This window comes from Schistosoma haematobium, chromosome 4, assembly GCF_000699445.3.
Source record: "Schistosoma haematobium chromosome 4, whole genome shotgun sequence".
NCBI lineage: Eukaryota > Metazoa > Platyhelminthes > Trematoda > Strigeidida > Schistosomatidae > Schistosoma > Schistosoma haematobium.
Genome location: NC_067199.1, coordinates 6,173,317 through 6,199,043, shown reverse-complemented (window position 1 = coordinate 6,199,043; position 25,727 = coordinate 6,173,317). Strand labels below are relative to the sequence as shown.

General features: G+C 34.2%; 1 protein-coding gene across 1 annotated transcript; it reads right to left on the bottom strand.

Moving 5' to 3' along the window:
* Window positions 1–287: 287 nt before the first annotated feature.
* HTK16 (Tyrosine-protein kinase htk16) lies at window positions 288–20,504 on the bottom strand. The gene is made up of 9 exons (XM_051215526.1): window positions 20,021–20,504; window positions 19,555–19,737; window positions 18,516–18,653; window positions 17,623–17,967; window positions 10,906–11,127; window positions 9,861–10,163; window positions 9,495–9,752; window positions 4,294–4,509; window positions 288–3,022 (listed from the first exon to the last, which is right to left on the bottom strand). The coding sequence occupies exons 1-9, from the start codon at window positions 20,381–20,383 to the stop codon at window positions 2,279–2,281; spliced, it is 2,772 nt and encodes a 923-aa protein (XP_051066050.1). The 5' UTR covers window positions 20,384–20,504; the 3' UTR covers window positions 288–2,278.
* Between the last annotated feature and the right edge of the window lie 5,223 nt (window positions 20,505–25,727).

The following is a 25,727-nucleotide window of genomic DNA, read 5'->3' as shown; positions in this document are numbered from 1 at the left end:
GCACCATTGGTTTGAGATCCAGTTAAAGCGCCGAAAATTCGCCTTTCGTCCTTTCATTTTCGTAAACACCCCTGCCACGAGAAGGCAGCGAGTAGGACTCCCCTGGCAGAGGCTGTATACGCGTGGCCGTGTGAGAGCATTTCGAGAAGGAGGGCGGCCCCACCCCACTCTCGGCCATACCAGGGCATTTGGGGGCTCTGTATCATGACGATAGAATTAATTAATCTATCATTAAAATTATTTAGAGATAATCAAGTCAAAGTCATAAATTGAAATGAACAATTATTTGACATGATGAATTGGTTAATATTTCAATTTGTTATTATTTATCACTATTATTAAAGTTTACAAAGATTACCAATTACAAACAAGGTTACTATTTAATAATAATTGCTTTATGACAGACAATTTCATAAGAGTTATTATCATTAAAAGTTATTAACCCTATTCAATAATAACATATGAAATATGCAACTCAATAATATATATATATATATATATGTTTGTGTACAATGAATTTTAAAAGATAATTAGTCATATATGTTGTTGCAATAAGTAAACATTCAATGGATCTCATAGAAAGTAGTAAACCATATAAACAAACAAACATTGGAAATAGCTGATGATAGAACACCATCAAAAAGAAAAAAAATAATAATTGAAGTGTTACTATTAGTTAAAGTGTATATATCAAACTACAAAGAAAGAAAACAACAAACATGCTTTGTAACTTCATTTTATTGAGAGATTTTTTCTCTCCTTTGTATAGATTTCAACTACGCCTGAAGTCCCTCCGGGGGGCTACTGCCGGTCCTAAGCCCGGATAAAGGAGGAGGGTTGGGCATGGGGTTAACGTCCCCATCCCGTAGAAAACTAACTCGTTAAAAAAACGCTAAACGTTTGTATAGATTTCATTATCCATTGAAATCAATATACAAATGAGGAATATATAATAAATAATTAGATAATAGTTTCAATTTAATGAAACCATGGTTTGTATGATACCAAAAATAATAAAAGTATGAAAAACATATATGCCAAAGGATAAAGATAAAGAAATAGGGATGAATACTTAAATACAATGCAAAATAGAAACAAAACAAAAAGCATGAACTAAGTGTTGCTTTTTTAATGCTTATCATTTGAACCAGATCTAATATTTTCATATAACAGGTATTACATAATAAGATAGTTCCTATTTTATTACTAATTATAATTATTAAATTCTAAGAAAATATGGTATAAGTTAGTATTGATAATTAACAATAAATATCATTCGAGATCATAGGAAAGAAACAATCATTCAAAAGTGAAAAAAGAAAATGATGACAACAAATGTCCAAACTATCAACATATGATATTTTCTAAGGAAATGAAATGAATTGGTGAGTGAATGAGCGACTGGTCACGTATATTAAAAAGGAATCATGATAAAGTTGAATGTGATGTGTAAACATTTGAATAACATAATCTTAGTGACTGGAAAAAAAAAAGAAAAGAAAGAAAGAAACTGTTAAGGAATAATCAGAATAATATACAAATAGAATATTATGTATCATAAAAAGCATATGAGAGACCAGAAATAGAAGTACATAGACAGGACTACATTGAATATCACGAAATGTGTATCTATGTACAATGATTAACTAGTTGAAATCATAACATTAATAATAATAATAATAATAATAAAAGTAATTTAGAAATCGATATAATACGATAACATGATTTCAAAATGACAACAATACCGTTGTAGAGACAGGAAACAAAAAGAAGAGAAGAAACAAGAGAATATCACACACAAAAAAAGAACAGCAAAATAATGAATTGAATTAAATGCTAAACTTAAAAAAGAAATTAAAATATAAAGAGAGAAATTATCATTATTATCGATTGTTCTTCTTTTTTTTCTTTTTAAATAGTGATTTCAATCAAAATCATCATCAACGGTACAGTATAATGTCTTGGAGATACAACCAATAAAAGTTGTTGAATACTTGTCATCATCAAAAGAGGTAGATATTATTATTGGTTGATGAATCAAATACAAATGCATACATGAATAGAATAGAAATGGAACGATAGAGATTGCCTCATACACATACACATACACACTTACACAAAACTATTCACTTGATAAAAGCAAAAATAAAATGGAAAACTTATCCAAAAAGTAAAAAGAGAAAGCATATTAGACTAGAGAAGTTTTTTTAAAAAATGTTTTCATTCTATTTGTTTTACTAATCATTCTATCCTGCCACCTTCTCTTATATTTGTTCTATTATGATGAACCGTTAGTTTGGACAAGATTTGGAATACGTACATTAGTACAGTTTGTTTGACGTCGATCATTGCCACTAATGTGTTGATTATCATTGTGGTTAGTAGTACCAGTTGCCATGGTAGTAGTGACAATAGAAGGATGAGGAGCAGTAGTGGATGAAGAGATATTGTTATTCTTAGTATTATTATGACATGCTATACCATTTTTCACAACTTTACATGATGGATTTGCATTGCCTGGGACCACCACTTCTGGTGGCTCAACATTTTCGTAAACATTAGTAGCAAGATGTTGAAATACAGCGAGAAGTTGAGCAAATGTTGGTCGTGCATCTGGATTATACGCCCAACAATCATGCATAATAGCAAAAACATCATCATTAGCTAAATGGGGCTTAGGCAGACGTACACCTTCCTCAATTTGACGTAAAACTTCAAAGCTATCTTGATCTGCATATGGATGTTCACCTAATGAGAACATTTCCCATAAGCATATACCAAACGACCAGACATCACTAGCATGACTGAATGTTTTGTAATAAATTGATTCTGGTGCATACCATTTCACTGGCCATTTACCACGTTGTGTAGCTTTGTAGTAATCAGATTCAACGCCAACTGCACGTGACAGACCAAAATCAGAAATTTTTGCACAAGAATGATTTGATAATAGGACATTACGACAAGCCAAATCTCGATGAACAAATCTAGCTGATTCTAGAAAGCTCATACCACTTGCAATCTAGGATTGTATTTTTCAATATGATAAGAAAAGACATTACATCATTAATTAACATTCGTAACAACCACAAGTGAGGATAGTAAAAATTTGACCGATATTAACACCAGATCATATACAACAACTTGTTCATTTCAGCTTAAGACTGATACTAGTAAAATTGTGAGTTGGAATCGTTTCTGAATACTTCATTCGATGAAAGGTATTGTGAAATTTGAAGTTGGAGAAGTATGAATAGTCAAGTGGATCAGAATCAGCTACAATAGTGTAGATGCATTCTGTCTTTTTATCTTCCTTTAATTCTGAGTTTCAAAATTATCTTTTTATTATTTCCCTCCCTGTATCTCTGCCTAATCCTTATTTGCTATGACTTGTACTACTACTGTTTATAATAACTTGGTATTCATATTCATAATTTTACTGTACTGAGTGTGGTATGGTAACTTGAACCGATATACATTCGTGTCAGATTCTTGCCATGATTATGACCGACAAAAAGACTGACTAAACGCCATTCGAAAAATTTTACGACAGTTCTTGTCATCAGACGGTAAAATAACCGATCAGGTTTAGATTATTCGGGTCGATGAATCAATAAACAGAGTAATACTTAGAACCAAGTGTAAAACGATACAATTTTCCATGATTCACATCAGGACGATGAGAGATGAAATCACAGAGATGAACAGTAAGACAAAATAATACTATTAATAATAATGGAAAGTCTATTCAAGATGAACAAGTGAAATCACGAAACAAAAGGTATGTAATATAATTACAACTCATAATATAGAGGATGATAAGTACTCAATACATCTGCGCTATTCCTACTGATTTGAAGTCGTGTCTTCTTTAGACAACCAACAAAGGATTACGATATTGCCTAGAATATGTTGAGATGTAAATGTGATTGAAGTTAGTTGGCAGGAAATGATGGATCTAGGTATTGTGTTAGTTGACATTCATTAATAAAGAGCACCTGAAAACTTGAGGGGACGAATCCACACTGGTCACCTTTATAGCTTAACATGTTACCACTAAAAAGATGGGTGGCGTGAATCTCAATAGATCAGTTAACATTTCAAAATTGTAAACTACATGTTTGACTTTGTTTTACTGTATATGGAAATAGAATGAGCTGTGTATCGATACAAGAAAGAAACTCTTTTGCTGACCAAGAAACACATAATAAGTAGTCGATGAAGATGAACAGACTTTTCTTTCAACACTAACTAAATAGATACAAAAAAGGAAATAGATAAAAATGAACTTACTTGCATACTCCAATTGTACAATTCAGGTAATTGACATTTTTCCGGATAATCTAATAGATAATCTAATAAACTGCCAAGTTCAGCTAATTCTAATATCATCATTAAGCGTTTATTCTCACATACACCATAAATCGTTACAATATGTGGATGAGATAATTGCATCATGATTGTAGCCTCTTTCAAAAAATCCAATCTTTGTGATGGTTGGACAAGAACCTTCGAATAATAATAATAATAATAACAATAACAATAATAATAATTATAGATTACGAAACCAAAACTCTTGTATAGAATAGATGGAATGTAGCTAGCAGTGGAATCAAGGACATGCGTTTCGTCTTATTTTAAACGCGTCAGCTGTGTAGACTTGCTTAATAACACTACTTAATTAAACGGTTAGAGAGGACTTAGTGTTGTTGTTCATAACTTCTACCTCACATGTAGTCAGACTAACCTATCGTATCATTCCAAAACAATACAGCTAGATTGGTTTTAAAAAATTATTTCTCAAGATTCCATCCTATCCAACAGGTAAATCGAAAAGCTGTAAGATGGAAAGTAGTAAGTTCAATTGTGTGTGAATTTCTCGGAAAAATGTCCGAGGCCTTCGTGGTCACGTTTCAAAGACTCGAACCTTTAATACACACTCTAGGTTTAAAAAAAAAGTATTTTACAGTACGGGCATTCAGGAAGTATTCAATGATCGTCACGTTTGACAACTTAGCAGTTATAATACACAACATTTCATTACTAAATTGCAGGTTACAACGCTATCCCACCTACTTCGATGTTTGAGTTATTTATTTTATTTGAACACATAAATATTGGTACAAGGGGGCACCAGATACATATGCACCACACAATAACAATGAGAATGGTAAGAAACAAAGAATGTAAGGTTCGTGTAAAAAGAAAAAAAGAGCAATAACAACCACAAATTAGTGTATGGTAGGGGAATAATAATGGAGGAAACAGATAAATACAACCAGAAAGAATTCTTTCAGTTAAAGTTACGGTCACTTTTTCTGAAGAAAGTAAAAGAAGGTTACAGCAGGATCGCCATTGGCTCCTATTCTGAGCCGTATCTGATAACGTCTCTAGCCACTCTGTTGCACCATCTCTAAGAGTCGTGAAGGACCGACACAAGCCAGTCCCTTGAAGCTTTCTTTCATACCACGACACCATATCATACACTGACCACCTATCCGCTTCTTCCAACCAGTCCCAGAGTCGGCAATTAATGCACGACGTGAAATTCTCTGGAACGACATTCGTAGAACATGTTCAAGCCAACAAAGTCGGTGTTTCAAGATGGTGACATCAATTGCATTATCATCTCTGTGCCCGAACACACGATGCCGAACCTCTGCATTACTAACATGGTGTTGCCACTGGATGTCAGCAATCCTTCGGAGACAGCGATGATCAAACACAGAGAGTCGTCTAACATCCTCAAATCAGAGAGACCAGGTTTCACAAGCATAGAGCAGAACTGCTATCACCGACGCGTTGTAGATCCGACCTTTTACAGCCAGAATAACGTCACGAAGGCGCCAAAGATGGCCCAGATTGGCATAAGCCGCTCTGGCTTTCACTCACGCCACCACCAGCACTTATGCAGCTACCTAGATACACGAACTTCTCGACTACTTTTATCAGCTTACTACCCAGGGTGAATACAGGATCAGAGTCCTGTCAGTCTTATATAAGTACTTTGCGCTTCGAAGGTGCAAAGCACATACCATACCTACGGACACTGATTGCCAACTGATTAAGTGCGAACTGTATGCCTTGGGCATTATCGCACAGTAAGACAATATCATCCGCATACTCAAGGTCGAGAAGTCTTTCTCCAGGCAACAGATCCACACCACCATTACTTAGATATTTGAGTAGTTGGGTAGTATCATTATTTTTCACACACACACACACACACACACACACACAAGTATATCTAAAAGACCAGTGTCTAACATTATATTTAATGCAAAACTAAATAACCGAAAAGAAATTCGTTCAAATTATTCATTCAAGATCAACGGATCAATGTTTAGAAAAGTAGACAGACAAAAATATCTTCTTCATTTTACTACTACATATCAAAGTCAAAAAACATTATCAGACAGTATATTGAAGAAAAGAAAACTGTAGTAATGAAAGCTAATTCTGTTAATCAAAAAAAATACTTATCTTGAATCAACTAGTCTATTTATCATCACTATGTAAATTCATTTAATCTAATTAACAAATAATTGAATGGCGTCTACCATACTTTTATTAATATTAATAATAACACTATTATATATATATATATATATATATATATATATATATATATATATGTTATATCATACTGTAATTGTACATTTTAGGTTAATCATTTAAGAGTATCTATTAATCATATTACTAGTGTTCATACCAACAGTATATACATATATGAAACTATACTAAAGACCTAGTAAGAAAGCTCAAACAATTATCTTTCAACAAATGAATTATGTGAATAAAGAAAATGATTCATCACCAATGGAATTAGTTGAAACAAACTAATAGACTGGCATTTAAACAATGATTAACATTATATAATATTATCTACAAATATACATATTAGATATTGTATATTAAAGTAGAGAGATTTATAGAGATTGTTGAACTTGTTATAGTCTGCATTACGGACTGACATCAGTTATATAACCAGTGAAAAACAAAAAGCATTAGAAAGACGTTTTTCATAGTGTTAAGACTTTTAAGGAGTGCTTATTCATAACCCACCCTACTGTGGATCGAATTCAAGACATTTCAACCTATAAGCCAGCACTTAACCTTTAGACCACTAAGTCGGTATTCAGAGGTTTATGATTTTAAATTCTAACCCAGTAAAAAGAAAATAGTGAAGAGCTCTTTTGGAAACTGTAAGATAGAATACAAGATTTCCAGATCTCTTTGGTGAAAAAAAATGATGAAAATTATCCTTGAAACACTTGAAACTTTTGCAAAAACGATCAATATGACCCTCAGAAACAGAAACTTATCGCAGAAAGACTGGCAATAACAATCTGTTTTATGCTACGCTGATGAAACCTAAAGGATACTCCAGCTACAAGAAGACAACAACATAGATAAGTTAAAAAGTGCCATTTTAAAGTAATAGTTAAGCGATGAATACAATGTAAATTCGGATAGTGTAACAAAAAGACGAAGATCATCAGAACTATGCTTCACCAAAAGCCTAAAAGACGTGAGAACGATTGCGTCATATCCCATTGTGTTTACTAATTCAAATGTGTGTGACCACACAAACATAGGAAGGAGTATTCATGGTCTCCAAATTTGGGTGCCTGAACATGTACCTGAATGGTTGCAAAAACAAATAAAATCAAATGACCCAGTAAGAGTAGATGATAAACATTCTTCATCTTCTGTTGCCAAACATATAGTCGAAACAGGTCATAAGATTGATCTCAACGCAGCCTTTGTGGTGTTGTACAAAAGTGTATACTAAGATTAATTGGAATTTAAGACATACGAAAATTCAAACCCCCTTTATGTACCCAAAAACGGTTTGTTCTCACCTAGAATTTATCCTGGGAATATTAGCTTATTGTCCAGCGCGATGAATTTTCACATTGTTTTTCATGTTATTTTCTTTATTATTTTTATCTCCTCTTATCCCCTCTTCATTTGTCTAGTTGATCTTTTATTTTTATGTATAAATGTTCTTAACAAGTATATGTATTGTACTAGTATATCACGTAGTTCTGATAACCTTAGTCTTCTTATTACACAATGCAACCATTATAAAGATCCAAGTAACACGAAACACGCAGTACGGATTTCATTTCTAGATGCATTCCATCTTTTTTTAAATAATCGAGGTAGTTTAGACTTCAATGGAAATAAACTAGCAACTAAGATCATGTGGACAGAGAATTAATGAATAATTCTCAAAACTCTTGAGTTCGCTTCATGGGTAAGAACCATTGAAAGGCAATAAACTTTAGTGAGATAGATATTTCAAACTACTTATCTAGTAATTTCAATGGTTGAAATCATGAGTCAATTGAAGCTAGACCACTATGGAAAAACTGGAAGCACTGGAAGGCCGCCTCGTCCTATTATGGGACTCTTCAGCAGTGCGCATCCACGATCTCACCCCCCGCAAGATTCAAACCCAAGACCTATCAGTCTCGCGCGCGAGCGCTTAACCACTAGACCACTGAGCCGGCATCCTTGGTGATCTAGCTTCAACCGACTCATAATCTCAACCATTGAAATCGCTATAATATCCACAAAACCCCTTCTGATATTTATTTAGTGTTTGTCAAGTTTTCAGCCTTCATTTTGAAATACTTTTGTTGGTATTCCAAAAGTGGTTTGGATAAGAATTGCTGAAGTTCTTGATATTTGAAACTGAATCCATGAAGGTAATAAACATTATTTATCCCACAGTAGATCATAACACATGATCTTTTTCTTATCGTCTTTAATAATTTATTTGTTTCAAGTTTCTTACTTAACTTAGAGCAACTAGTTTCATTCTTTTTAATTTTCCTCTTACCGCTTACTAACGGATGTACTGATTTCAAACGTGATAACAACGTTCTGTCAATTCAATATTAAATTCGACCCTAAACTTTGCTTTTCAAAAAAACTACTTCCTCAGTCATATCTAAATACTCGTGTATAAAATGTCAACAATATTTGCATATTTGAAACTTAGGCGACATTTATTTACAGTACCTTATGTTTTTTAGTAATATAAGAAAGTTACAGGTTGAAAGGCCACCTTCTAAATGTTTTTCTTTAATGTGCGTATATCCGTGTGTAGTGTTGTTTAGAGTCAACCAATAAAAAAAACTAATTAAAACAAAAAGAACTACAATCGACCAGTCAGAAATAAGAAGACATTTGAAATTACAATTCAGTTCAGACAAACTAATGACAGGTCAGTATTACTAATACTACTACTAGTAGTAATAATAATAGTTTATTCCTTCTCAAACGTGTTTATGACAATTTAACTTAACATATGTGGTCTATCGTATATATTAACTAGGTATACCAAAAGGTCAAATAACAACAATAGCTAATACTACTACTATTAATCAATTAATCAGTTGAGACAAAGCATGAAACAAAGGAAAAGAAAATAACGAAAACAAAAAAAGAAACGGAAAGAATCAGATTACAAACTGACTTACTTTCACAGCCACTTCTTGAACTATACCATTATCCAAGTGTAGTCTGCCTCGATAAACTTCACCGAATTCACCTTCACCTAGTCTATACAATAGAATGACAGCATCGCTAGGAATTAAACGAAGTTCACCAGAACCAGTTGTTGATCCGATGCAAGACGTCCCAGATGCAGTTAATTGTAAACCAGCTGCAACTGGAAGGAGACCACCACCACTGGACATACCAGAGACGCCAGAACTCGATGAACTATGATGTTTCCCCTGTGAGTGATTGGTGAATAATTTAAAAAGACAAATAAAAGTGATCATTAGAGAGACCATGTCAACTAATATGATAAGAGAAAAAACAACTGAATGTAAATTAAATACCTGATTTGATTTTTGTCCATGACGTGAAGCACCCTTAGCAATTGACATTGACAAAGGTGCACCCATACGACCACCATGTAAACTGGATGAGATAGTTCTTAAAGCCCATGCATCACCACCAACGGCAGAAGATTCAATTTTCCTTAATTCTTGACCATGATTATCTAGATTGTGAGGTACCAATTGTTCAATATTAGTAATTCTACCAGACGGAGATATAGCATAATGTAAACGTACAGGTATTCCATCTGCGAAACGACTATAATGTTCTACTAAGTGTTCTAAGGATAAATGAAGTGGACCCTAAAATGAAAAGAAAAGAGGTTACGTTTAAATACAAATCAAATTAAAGAAAACAAGTAGTTGAAGTATGCGATTAAATAAAAATGAAAAACTAACCCAGATAAGATGATCAAAGTCAGCTTACAATAGTAAATAACTATCATTGCAAGAAACGAGGGAAGAGAATGATTCCATTGTTTCTGTTTCGTGATGGGTCACGAACATGGAAGCATTGATGTACTTTATGACGAAACATAAAATATTGGTGTAAAACGAACATCAGAATGTGAAGTTGTAATACTGTCTAGGAAATCTGACTACTGATAGAGTTTAATCGAAATAACTAGCGTACAAAATATAGAAACGTTTGAAGATTTGTTCCTGATGAAATCATTAAAAACGGCAAGATCTCCTAGAATGAGAGCCATCCAGAACACGTAGACAAAGTTCTGGATAAGAGTCTTATGCATTTAGTACAGGTTTATAATTCAGTAATTCCCTGAGAATTTAAACAAACACACATATCACTCAGTTTAAACGTAAACTGTTCACAGTTAAGTTTTCGTGATGAAACATTTCAATGAATTAGAGTAGATATAATGTTTACTTCTGACAGTCATATAATAACATTGTAATAATCAGTACACAAATCAGTACCCAAATAGTTTTATCATTACATTCGATAACCACCTTTAAAATAATACTGTTTTAATAAACAAGAAAAATTCTATGGATTAGTCAGAAAATTAAAAAACGCGCATACTTTATCAATGAAATAAGCTTCTTTTGTATCCATATGAAATGAAAAATCAACTACTTCTATTTGATATTTTAATGTCTGATGTTGATAATATAGAACAAGTACAAATTTTCTTTCTGATTGTGATGATCGTCGAATTAGAAATGCACCATCTTTAATTGTGGAACAATTGGAAAATATTTTATCGGTTTCCGATTTTGATAATGAAGGATGATACCAATCGTTCTGTATGGAAATAATAATAATAGTAAATAAAGGAAGTGGAGAGGGGGTGATGAAAAACAGCAGGAACACATTGGTAAAGTTATATCTACTGAGGAATTCCTGATGGATTTTTGTAAAAATGGATCTTATCGATTTGTATCATATGTGATAACAATTATATGCTCATTTACTGATCAGAAAGTTAATATATCGCAGCTTGTGGTTATTTTACGACTATGTTTCGAGTACCATTAGAGGTATGAGGGCACTTACTACATTTCAATTGCTTACACTGTAGAAAGATAATTTTTCTTCAAGTATCTGAAAAGGAGACTGCGTTATGGACGGTTTAGGAGCGTGAACGTAGTGCCTAAGGGTCAACTGTTTAAGGCTGGTCACATACAAACTTTCTGTGAATAATCTAAGATGTGTTAGTCCCCCATTTCCAAAGCCTTATCATAGGAGACGAAAGGCCGTGGACAAAGGTAAGTCATTTAAAGGCCGACGTTTTCCAGTCCTTTCCTTCACGGAGAAGTCAGCATCTCCGTAGGTTTTGGTTTTCGCAGGAAAACACCTTATTGACATCACACTTCAACAGTCGGTGGTACGATTTCGCCCTCTGACTATGGGTTTGGTGCTTTTAGTTTAGCTACACTCCAACCGGACTATCTGGCAAGAGAAGAGCTTAAGAAAAGAGAATGTCCTAGCCAATAGAATTCGATTAGGTGATCACGATAGGTAACCCCGACCACCATATTGAGGTAGCAGTCGCAGCCGGGTTACAGTTGAGTTAGGGGTATGTATACATTGATAACAATATCATAGACACTTTTGAAGCATTACTTTTAGAAACACTAAGTGAGTAGTACTGATGATAAAGTATATTCTTTTTTAAAACTCATAAAATGTACTAAGATATTTATTGAAATTGTAAACTACGTATAAACATTAAATTCAGATAATGAGCAGAATGTAATAAAAATTAACTCTTACTATACCCATATCTTTTTGTTAGGCGTCCACTAAATTCCCACTAATAGTACATCCATAACGTAGCATAAAATTTGCAGAGATACATTTTAGTTCATCTGAGCAGTGAATTTTTCGACATTTAACGTTACAGCCAACTAGGTAATTTTCGATTTCCTTACAACTAAACAAGACAGTATAGTTATCTTTCGTTTAATAGACGTATTATCGAAAGTTTGGTTTACGAATAGTTGTAATTTGATTACTGAGGTCGTATTTTTGTGTTCAAGATAAATTCCAACTTTCATATAATACTAATCAGCATATAATTTAGTTTTACACACTGAACAGAAAAATCATAATATCATTCCGACAAGTAAACTGTTATATAATCATACTTTTTATTTTTATACATCCAGTAATAATACTACCAACATAAATCATAACACGATGGCATCCTGACATTAGTGTTATTATTGATTTTAACACTTAGGAGGTCGGTTATCAATCGTAAAATACTCATGTACGTGCCAATCTGCGAAAAACAACCTATATACAGATGATATGTGATTGGGTATATCATTCATACTATTTTATATGCATTACATTAATAATGATGAATCAATCGAAATTCAATCATCAAACTGTACATTATTAATAAATTTGACCTCATTCAGTCAATTATAAACAGAATATGGGACTTAACATATATATATTAGTTAAAGTTGCCAAAATTTACATCAGTGTGGCAAGAGGAAATTAACATTTTTTTCAATCTACTCACAACTCAACGATTCATGTTGTAATGAGCAAGCAATCGAAATCCTCTTATTCATAGATACTATTCCACTGAAATATTCACTTGCGTGTAGGTTATAACGAGTAGATAAGGAAAAAACGAATTACTTTTCGTATGCATATTCCCATTCACACCACTTAGAAAATCATGATATACTAGAGAGACGCGAAATCCATTCATCCATTTGGTTAAATAGCGTTTTGGCATTTTAACTGGTGTCACATCGTGATGAAAACCCTAAATCTAGTCCCTAACTTGAACCATCAGCCTCAAATTATAGATTGAGTTCCTCACACTGCTTTATAACCCTCATTTGGTCCTGATTAGTAGGTGGAGATTCTCAAGGTCAGTCGAGCGTCACTCAAAGGTTGTCCATGAATTATGGTCTCACCTGAGTAGCCTACAAACTAATCACCAATGAGAATTTATTATCTGTATTTGGTGTTCGCATTCTGTGTACAAGCATTTTATTTTACTAGACGGAAAAACCTAGTTGTTTGGCTAGTGGTCTTGTTTTTGATTTCAGATCATCCAGAAGCTTAAGCCAATAATTCATTTTTGTAAACAGCCATCACTCATCCACATGATAATGTGTTCATCTATCGATGAGTATCCTATTCATTGATTTTAACAACCGAGAATTTCGTCTCATTGAATTGTCAAACGCCCCTATAAGAAGCACCTCCTAAATGCTGAGATCAAAGACAGTATTATTGCACCCTTAGTTAAACATGAAACCGGGATTAGTTAGTCATAAGCAACGCAGAACCGGACACAAATGTGCATCGGTTGGGTATACCATACATCGGTAGTCCTCGAAATGTTACTGTTATGATTCCTCCTATTACGACCCAGCTACTCTTATTGCTCAGTATTCTTTGGATACGACTTCGCTTGACAAGTTCCCAAATCAGAACACAGTTGAACAGGAACGTAATTATATTACAAATAACAAGGTTGGATGGAAGTAGGAACCATAATGATAAAAACGTTAGTTTATTTATAATGTTTGCATAAGATGACTTAGGAGTGTCCGCCAGAGTTGATTGGTTAAGGAATAGTCAATCAGAGTGCCTCAATACAATCCTGCAAGGGACATGCTCTAATCTAATCTATACCCCGCTAGTAGTTGATAACCCATGAAAAAAGCCATCATCGTGTTGATCAGCTCCATAATTCATTGATACACTCTTTTTAGCATGATTTACTAAATGGCCGTTGGCTGATCATCACTTGAGGACTTAAATGGGAGTGAACACAAATTCACACAGACAGCCATCACTGATTGTCAGGGTGTCATTGCAACTACTTCAAATAATTTAAACCTTACTTATGTTTTACAAAACAAGGAGTAATAAATTCATGGTTAGATTTTTTGATCGAACACCTCAGTATCATTACCGTGAGATACATTATCTATAGTTTTTGCAGTAACAAATCATTAAGATATAAGCTGAACAAACAGCATCTTAAAAACCAACAATAATCTAATTGGAAGGGTCATGACATGATTCTAATAGAATTAACTGAACTTCTTGGATTCCACTGTTAGCCACTATCTTTTGCTGGAAATATCTCAAATTCGTGTTCTGGTTTGGTAATTAACTTCTTAGGTGATCACTGAGTGGTTAAGGCGTATATACATCCACGTCCATCGCTGAAATCAGCCTGATTTACTATAGGCTTATATTTTAGACACTATACTCGTCCGACTGATTCCTGTTTGATTGTCATAAGAGGATTTTCGTCCTTTCTTAAAAAACTGGGACGATCAGAAATTGAGACTTTTTAGATGGAATTACCTAGTGCATTAGTCAATTTAAATTATAGTTCTAATTTTTTTGTAACAAATGTCCCTAATGAATTTATAAACAATACTCTCCCTAATCATCTTCATTGTTACACTAATGTTTACTTTGCTCTTTACTTCGTTAATACAGTCCACTGTCTTGTATCAACTACATATACAGACACGTTGAATAATATTTATCTTCTCCTAGAGAAGATAAAGTCCTTTTGTAGAAGATAACCACTTTTGTCGTGCATAATGCTACATAGTGGCTAAGTCATCGTCTCGCATTTCAGGCAATCGTAAGTTTCTATCATTCATGAAGTAAGGGCTTGGTCACACCCCTACAGACTGAGTGCAACAGCATATTTATGTACTCACATAAAATCACGAACAGTAAATTTGAACTATCTGTTGGAGCACATTCAAATCACAATATACCAGCCGATCCTGTTCAGTTAGTCATCAAGGTATTGTGACAATCCTTATTTTATTTATTTGAACACATAAATATTGGTACAAGAGAGCACCAAATATATATGCGCCTAACAAAACAATGAGGATTCGAAGAGAAGGAAAAAAAGAAAGGTAAAGAGCGTCAAAAAAAGAACAATAACGAACAGATTAGTGTAAGGTATTATAATAATAATAATAATAATAATAATAATAATAATAATAATAATAATAATAATAATAATAATAATAATAATAATAATAATAATAATAATAATAATAATAATAATAATAATAATAATAATAATAATAATAATAATAATAATAATAATAATAATAATAATAATAATAATAATAATAATAATAATAATAATAATAATAATAATAATAATAATAATAATAATAATAATAATAATAATAATAATAATAATAATAATAATAATAATAATAATAATAATAATAATAATAATAATAATAATAATAATAATAATAATAATAATAATAATAATAATAATAATAATAATAATAATAATAATAATAATAATAATAATAATAATAATAATAATAATAATAATAATAATAATAATAATAATAATAATAATAATAATAATAATAATAATAATAATAATAATAATAATAATAATAATAATAATAATAATAATAATAATAATAATAATAATAATAATAATAATAATAATAATAATAATAATAATAATAATAATAATAATAATAATAATAATAATAATAATAATAATAATAATAATAATAATAATAATAATAATAATAATAATAATAATAATAATAATAATAATAATAATAATAATAATAATAATAATAATAATAATAATAATAATAATAATAATAATAATAATAATAATAATAATAATAATAATAATAATAATAATAATAATAATAATAATAATAATAATAATAATAATAATAATAATAATAATAATAATAATAATAATAATAATAATAATAATAATAATAATAATAATAATAATAATAATAATAATAATAATAATAATAATAATAATAATAATAATAATAATAATAATAATAATAATAATAATAATAATAATAATAATAATAATAATAATAATAATAATAATAATAATAATAATAATAATAATAATAATAATAATAATAATAATAATAATAATAATAATAATAATAATAATAATAATAATAATAATAATAATAATAATAATAATAATAATAATAATAATAATAATAATAATAATAATAATAATAATAATAATAATAATAATAATAATAATAATAATAATAATAATAATAATAATAATAATAATAATAATAATAATAATAATAATAATAATAATAATAATAATAATAATAATAATAATAATAATAATAATAATAATAATAATAATAATAATAATAATGGGGGAAACAGAAACGTACAATCAGAAAAGATCTTTTAGTTAAGGAAGAAGCAACCACTTTTTATGAAGAAAGTAAAAGGTTACAGCAGGATCGCTACCGGCTCCTATTCTGAGCCGTATCTGATAACGTCTCTAGCCACTCTGTCGCACCATCTCTCGGACCCCAGCCAGGGAGTCATGAAGAACCAACACAAGCCAGTCCCTTGAAGCTTTCTTTCATACCACGACACCATGTCATACACTGACCACCTATCCGCTTTTTCAAACGAATCCGAGCGTCGGCAAATAATGCACGACGTGAAATTCTCTGGAACGACATTCGTAGAACATGTCAAAGCCACCGAAGTCGATGTTTCAAGATAGTGACATCAATTGCATTATCGTCTCTGCACCCGAACACACGATGCCGAACCTCTGCATTACTAACATGGTGTTCCCACTGAATGTCAGCAATCCTTCGGAGACAACGATGATCAAACAAAGAGTCTTCTAACGTCCTCAAATAGGTCAGGTTTCACAAGCATAGAGCAGAACTGCTATCACCGATGCGTTGTAGATCCGACCTTTTACAGCCAGAATAACGTCACGAAGGCGCCAAAGATGGCCCAGATTGGCATAAGCTGCTCTGGCTTTCACTATACGTGCATTGATCTCACCACTCACACCCCCACCAGGACTTATGCAGCTACCTAGATACACGAACTTCTCGACTAGTTCTATCTGCTCACCATTCAGGGTGAGTACAGGATTAGAATCCTGCCAGTCTTATAGAAGTACTTTGCACTTCGAAGGTGCAAAGCACATACCATACCTACGGACAATCCTTACTAACCAATAACAATTGTATAATCCTCAGTTAATGTAAATCAGTAACTAAGCAGGTAAAGCTTTGACATCGACAAGTACATACAAAATTAGCTATGTAGCGGATATTACACTACACTGTTTTGAATAGAGCTACAATTGAAAACATAACCAACAATTAATTTAATGTTTCCAACAATACTAGTATGACGAATCAAATAATCAAATAATATCGGCCAATAACTAATATATAAGGACAAAAATAATTTTCACAAAAGGGTGAAAATACAATTTACCTGCATTGTAATTGCTGGAGCAGGTTTGTAACCGGCCAGAGCAGCAGCTAAGTCAGCAAATCCATAGCGCAGAGCTAATTCAAAAGGCATCTCAGCTTCAGCATTTCTTGCCCATGGAGCAGCATGGTAACGTAGGAGACAGTTTACACAATCGGCATGACCTAACATAGCAGCTTCATGAAGTGCAGTATTTCCAGAAAATGGGCATTTGATCTGAGGATTAGCACGACCGACTCTTAAAAGGGTTTCAGCAACATGTGCAAAACTTTTTTGACATGCGCGATGAAGTGCTGTGAATCCACCGCAATCTCTTAAATTTACAGACGCATTGTGCTCTAATAAAAGCTAATTGAACAAAAATGTACAGTAAATAGGACTTGCTTAACAGGCACAAAGATGTATAAGAAGTAATTATCTACACAATGATAGATAAATTGAGCACAAAAAGCAAGCTTGAGTGTACACCGAATAATGAACTGCGTCTACTGCTCCATTTCCTGAGAATTCGACGAAAGTCGAGTTAGAAGAAAGGAGTGTTTGTCACAACTTTTATAATTTTAATTCACTGTACTTACTAGCATGTTCGTTCGTCATAAATTTTTTCTAATAAATAAGTCCCAGGGAAGCATTAGTTTAAAAAAAACTGAAAATGTCCAAAGACTGCAATATGGTAGGATGGCCAACTATTCGCTTTGCGAAATAATGATATAATAAATATTAGTTATAAAGTGCATTATTGACTATCAATATCGATGCATGTGGTAAGCATAAGTCTAACAGTTTACCGGGCACAATCACTATTATTACATAAAACATTATAAAAAATTGCATGAGAAACAATCGAACTACGGGTAACTGATATGACAAAACTACATTTTGTAAGTTATACTTACCCGGACAATATCATTAGAGCCTGTTTTAGCAGCTTCGATTAATGGAGTAGCACCACTGTCAGCTGATTTTTCGTTCACATAATCTGATAAACTTGTTACTTCCATTGAGTTGACACGTGTAAAGAGGTCACGAACACCCTTGCAAACACAAACGTAGACAAAAAAGCTTCACACATAGTCACAGTAATCTTGATTAAGAGAACTGTTTTAAATGAGATTTGTGACAAGACAACCAAGTTAATGATTGCGGCATAAGCCTTTTATGAAAACAACTTAAATATAAAGAGTAAGGACTAGCATGGAAATTTGTGTTGCTTCTCTTACCTCACGATGGTAATAATGAGTGATCACGGAAAGTAAGAAAAGACAGGTTGTAACATGATCAAAATTTCCATTTGATTTGATGTCCAGTGGCTTTTGCCTCGATCCTCGATTATATATATATAACACGATAGGCAAATAAATGTCGGTCGGTTTATGCACATCTCACCGACCATCAGTTATTCCAGTAGGTTACGTACTATAGGCTTCAACAATAAAAGTATCAAGCACAATAATCTATTTAAAGCTAACGGCTAGATAATAAAAGCAATGGTATCACCAAAACGAGATTCGTGTCAAGTAAAAATTCACTAGCTATTCTCGTTCAAAGGACCTCTATCATGAAACATACGATTCCTCCTGTGGGATCGAAAGGCAGCTTGGCTCCATAGATTAGCTCAATATTCCGGTTTGGCCATCCTAAAACCTTTTGGATTCTTAGCAGATTCCAGTGGAAATAGTCTACCGATGGTAGACGTGAGTGCATAAAACATTCTCAATTGTCGGTCAATATGAGTTTACAAACTAATCAACTGGTTCACTTTCAAAAAACACCACACTTAATATTTAGCTTTCAGTCCCATGACTTCACGACATATCAACAAAGCTTTAGAAATATGTTTGGTTGAATACTTGTCTTAACACTGACTACTACCAAATAGGCATGTTTAGTAGATAGGGAGAGGACTGGTATCGATTTATATGATAATTAACTAACCTTAAGATTTGCTTTCCTTACAGCATGATGCAAGTCATTGGTTACTCCATAAACAGTAATATGTGGAGGCGGCCGGAGACCTGGAGCAGGCTTCCCTAATGAACAAACTATGCAGTTATTTGCACGCCTGAACTCTGATACCAGTAAGTCAATGCCCAAATATTTAGCATTTGTTCCATTGACCTGAAAAACAAAATAAAACCCAGACGAGCGTTTTAGAGAGTAACGCAAAGTTAATAAAGTTATTAGGAAGTCGTTATACAGTATAATCCCAACACTGATGTCGTAACCAGACAAAAGGAACTAACTAGTCTACAATTTTAATATCACTCTTTCTTAGTGAGAACAAAATGAACAATATACACCATCATAAAACAGTACGGACAGAAGTAATCATAAATAAAAGTATGACTTGTTGCTTTATGAAAACTTAGAATAACAAAACGTTTTGAAATTCAACAGTTACCTGATAAAATCCATCTGACAATTCTTCTATCGGATAGTGGTACAGCTGTTGATTGTAAATGACGCTCAGAACATACTTGTGAGTCGATATGCTGAATCTTATAAGAAAAGTCCCATTTTGTGAATGATGTTTCAGAAGTCTTTCAGTGTCCTCCCGACTAATATTTCCGTGAAACCAGTAACCAGACGGGACCACTTCCGGGGGATCGGCCACAGTTCGTACAGGCATTCTAGGAGTGACTAGTTCGAAAGGTGAAAGTACGACAGATGACGCAGTAATTGGGATTGGTCTGTGAATTACACGGGGAAGCGGCTGGTTCAAAACGTTACAATTGTCGTTCACTTGTTTCCGGTGTTGTGGCATTACAATGACGTGTCGATACAAAAAAATCCGTCAGGTAGTATTCAAGAACTTGATGTATGTCTAACATGTACAACAAACGATTAAGAAGACCAGTACGATCCCGCCATGTGTTACTACTGACCTCAAGATCCGATTCAAAAAATTAAAACGAGGATATTGTTCCAAATCACATGTGTACTATGATTATTTACAATCACAGTAATGTGTACAGATATGTCGTTGAAAAATAGCTGGATGTTTTAGCATAGTTTATCAGTCATTTGGATCAAATCACTTCCAAGTTTATGTGTTGAAATTAGATTCAGATTCAGATTTACAACTTATTATTTACAATCGTTATAGACAGTCTAGTCCTTCAGGTGTAGAATCACGAATCTGAAAAACCCTCAAGAAAGGAGGGGAAGTTTAAGGTAAACTAAAAAGACTGCACGCTCCATGAACGGGAAGAACTGCTTAGATTTGCAAAAAATCACGCGCGCTAAGTAAAAGAACAGTGGTATTTTTCCTCGCTGAGTAAATTCTATCATTTTGATCGTTTATTACGTATCAAGACTACTGTTTTCACCTCAACTGAATTTATTTTAGTTAAACTATTCGATTAGAGTATCGTTTCTGTTTCTAAAGTAGTTTGTCGTCGATACTTTGTTTTCTACTGTATCTGTTAGTACTTTTGGTTCTAACAATCTGCAGTTTTCCACTTTTTTGGTCGTAGATCATTTTTGTCTCTGAGTATTATTGCATTTAGTTCTTTTTTTTAAAAAGCACCCCTGTATAAATGACTAAACAATGCAAAAATAGCAATTGCCAACGTCCGAGCTGTCGTTATCCCGTTGAAAGCGGCATGCAGTGCGATGAGTGCAAAGGCTGGTACCATGAAGTTTGTACGAATTTAAAGCCTGCGGCTTTCAAACGGTTCAGTAGAAACGATTGCGTATGGCTTTGTCAACAGTGCTGTTTGGATGCGAACAGCTTGCTAACGGAGGCCATCTCACTGGTAAATTCTGTAAAAAAATGCTTTGGCAAGCGTGGATCGAGATACATCGAACAGTACTCGCTCTGTCAACACGCAAATTGGTGTGAAGTAAACTCAGGTGAGTTTGAAACAGGTGACTCACATCGACCAAAGGAGGAAAAACAGTCTTCAAATAGGTCTGTCTTAACCAAAAGCTCAAGAAAAGAAGTTTCTTCTGTCCCTGTCTTCTAAATGGTATCCAGAAGGAAACGCTCGATGGGTTTCTAGCGGGAAACATAGCCTGACCTCCCAAATCGCCGACAACTCTCCGGAAATCCACAGTATGTTTGGCGCAACTGTGGTTGCCTTTCATAGCAACGTTCACGAGTGGTACAGATTGTAAAGAAAAAACAACATAATGATATAAAAGCGAATCCTGCCCCCGTAAAAGTAGTCGAAAAATTAAAGGCTGGTCACAGTGACAGATCAGTTATTTTCATAGAATCAATGAGAGTCAAAGCTCTGAACCAAAAGCTCGTTTTGAGCATGACATTGTGCTGATTAAGCAGCTGCTTAATCAACTCATGCCTCAAAATATGACCGGGGTGACCTTGCTAAAGGTGTACGGACTAGGGAGTCTAGCGAACTTGAAACCAAATCAATCCAGACTGCTTAAAGTATTATTCGAATCTTCGAACGAACGCGACCTAATTTTATAGAATTCACATAAATTAAAGGGTTCAGGAGTTTTTATCCGTAGGGACTTACCATTGTCAGACCGCGTAAAAAGACGGAAGCCGAAGAAGAACTACAACTCAGGTTAGACGCTGGCGAAAAGGACATAAAAATTGTGAATTTTCAGATTGTGAGACTTCAAAGAAGATGATGCCGAAGCCACTCTGGGTGGAGCACGAAGCCACTTAAATATATTTCGGATCTGTTACACTAATGCCGAAGCTTTCTCAATAAGCGATCGGAACTAGGTGTACAGATTGACCCTACAAAGTCAGACATATTCGCAGTCACAGAAACCTGGAGAACACAGTCTATAGATAGTATGGAACATGATTTCGAAGGCCTTATGTTAGTAAGGGCCGACAGAACACAAAAGCGTAAAGGAGGGGGGTAGCTCTATCCATTAGGAATGCTATTCCATTTGCCACTATCAAAAGTGTATCGCATGAGAGTGGGGCGTTTGAATTAGTTAGTTGCCGCTTGAAATGCAAGGGACAAGAGCTGCTGATTGGTTTGGTCTATCGCAGTCCAAGCTGTGAGGTAAATGAAGTCCTGTTAATCAGTCTCAATACTTGGTCACAAAGTGGTCGATGTCTAATCCTAGGGGACTTTGATGCATCTATGGTAGGCTAGGAAAATCTGCGAACTGAATCGTCAGAAAATTCCTTCGAGCAGGAACTAGTGGATGCAGTTATCACATGTGCTCTAGTGCAGCATGTGCAAGAGGCGACAAGGTACGACCCGGACACTGAATCATCCTTACTAGATCTTATAATGACTCACTATGAAGATGACGTTGCGAACCTCCATTATATGCCACCCCTATGTAAAAGTGATCACGCAGTTTTAACTTTCGAGTTCCATATAACTGTCAGTCACGTGCACGCGTCAGTCCAATCTAGACCTAGCGTCTGGAAAGCAAACATACCAGATATCATGCACTCAGCATCGTTAGTAGATTAGAAAATAGACTCAGAGTCCTCAGTTGAAACGGCCTGAGACGCATTTCGAAATTCGTACTTAAAAGTTAACACGCTCCACATCCCTTGGACTATATCAAGAGGGCTGAGAAACTCTCCACCATGGTTCAGTAGGGAGGTTCGCATTCTTCTCCGTAAGAGGAGAAAAATGTGGGATAGATTTAGGTTATTGGGGACTTATGAGACAAAATCTCAGTACCAAAAAAGCTCGGAATACCTGTGCCTCGAACCCCGAAAGTCTAGAATGTTGTACGAAGAAAAAACTGTTAAGGAAGCTATAGAATGTCCTGAACGCTTGTATTCCTATACAAACCAAAGGACAATAATAATATATATATTTCTGCATGTGCAGGCACACGCCATTTTTACAGGCACGACCTATAAATTACAACATTTGTTGGTTCACGAAATACTTCCCGACTTATTAAGTTTGTAGTTGTTATAAAGTATACTCGTAGGGCGCTTGCTGTAAACTATGACCTTGAGGAGACACGCACGTCATGTTTGTTCCAGACGTCAGAAGTTTCATAGCTGTGCCCTCAGAGCAAATTTCTGAAGAAGAAAAAAAGAGGAACAGAAGAGCAGCAAGGCACTCGGATATGAACGCCAAACGTTGCTTAACATTGTGTAGTAGAACGGACAGAGGTATAATAAATTAGAATAAATTCATATTATCTCTTGTTAGAGTGAAATGAAGTCAGAGGCTCCATATTAGAGAATGTGGTAATAAAGAACAATGAGTTGTGTCGTTTAATAAGTTAGAGTAAGCCGACGTGAAGGAAGAGAAGTCAGAGGCTGGTACAAGGAAAGCGGTTTATTAGAAGGGAGTCTATATAGAGGGTGAAATGTTAAGAATACTAATGACTATATCTTTCGTTGTCTCATTTTTTCCTCTTTTTATCCATCTGATGCCAACCACGCAATCCTAGTGTAAAAGTCCGAGTTAGCATGTTATAGGTTGCCTTAATAGAATAGCTAATCCGGCATAAAATTGGAAACATGAATCTGAGTGGTGAGCGTAGGAAAACAATCTATATCACAGAGGAAATATTCCTGCACTATGGGGAGACAATACTGCCGCATCATTAGTAGAGGACAACTTTGGTGAGGCTCAAGCGTTTGTAACAGCATAGGTTGGTTGGTTAAGAGTTGACCTCAAACAACCAAGTATATGCCAAAACAGTATAAGTCAAGTATTCATTCACTTCCGCATTTTCCATAGGCTTTATAATTCCTATTATCTTATATTGAATGTTGAGAGGCTTTGTTTGTCTGAGCAAATAATCCCACGCTCCACTGTGACTGAGCGAAGATCGGAATAAAGACCTATTTACTACTTGTCTGGTTTCTTCTATCAATAGCACGAAGGCTACCTTAAGGCACGAAACTGGCGAGCCCTTTTGAACACAAATTCAACCTCATTTCTGTTATTCATATTATTTTTTTTACTCAATCGTAAAAGTAGACCTAACTACCCGTAAACTAAGTTGGGTATATAAATAGTTAATTTTTTACTATCTTAAGTTATTCGCGTTATAGTAACCATTTTTCGTGCTAATTTTATTGCCATATTTGTCACATACTTCATGTCAGACTCAATAGAAACCCATAATCTGGAGGATTTGTTACCAGTGGAGATAGAAACTTTTATAACTATGAAATCCTTACTTCCAGAATTTGATCGTAGTGGTCCTGAGTTGTGGTTTGCTCAACTAGAGCATTATTTCACGAGACACAATGTCAAATCTGAAGGGATTCGCCATAGAGACTTGTGTTCTATCCTCCCCCCTTCAGTCGCCAAAGAAGTCCGTGACTTGATTTCAAGTCCACCATCACCACAACCATACACCATCTTAAGACGAGAGATAATGAAACGTTTATCATTATCGGACAGTCAAAGAATCCAAAGACTTGTCCAAGGAAAAACACTAGGTGATAGGTCACCGTCACAGTTTTTACGTCACCTCCAAATCTTAGTGGGTGATAACACAGTGGGTGAAGCAGTCCTAAAACAAGGATGGATACAAGCTCGCCCATGCTACGTCCAACACTGTTTGGATGCACAGGATCCTGAAACCTCATTATCTCATTTAGTGAGTATAGCCGATAGAATAATGGAAAGAGGTCCTCCAACTGGATCAGACACGATTAATCACACACAAAAAGTAGAATCAGCAAAAGACCCGGTCACAGAAGGACTCATTGCGAGTGTGAAGAGGCTCACTGAGGCTGTCGCCAGAATGCAAGTGGGTCATAGAAACAGGAGTAGGTCACCACAACGACCACAACCCAAGTCACAAAACAGGTCACAAATGTCCAGACAATCTGGGCAGTTTTGTTGGTACCACTGGAAGTTTGGTGTCAACTCAGCCAAGTGCATGCAACCATGTGCCTGGCCTAAGCATAATTCAAAGACAGCGAGAAACGTGTAACCCCTCCCCAGGTCGCGACGACTGAGGAGGGTCGCCTAAACAGTCGCTTGTTTTATGTTAGAGACAGAAACTCTGGCTTGAATTTCTTGGTGGATACTGACGCTGCTCTTAGTATCATCCCTCAAAATAAAACTGAGCTGAGTCGAGAAACATCCCCAATTACACTTCAAGCTGCAGAAGACTTTAACCGCAGATTTGGGGTTCAGGAGACAATTACTTTGGGTTTTCACGGTAGCCGACTTATA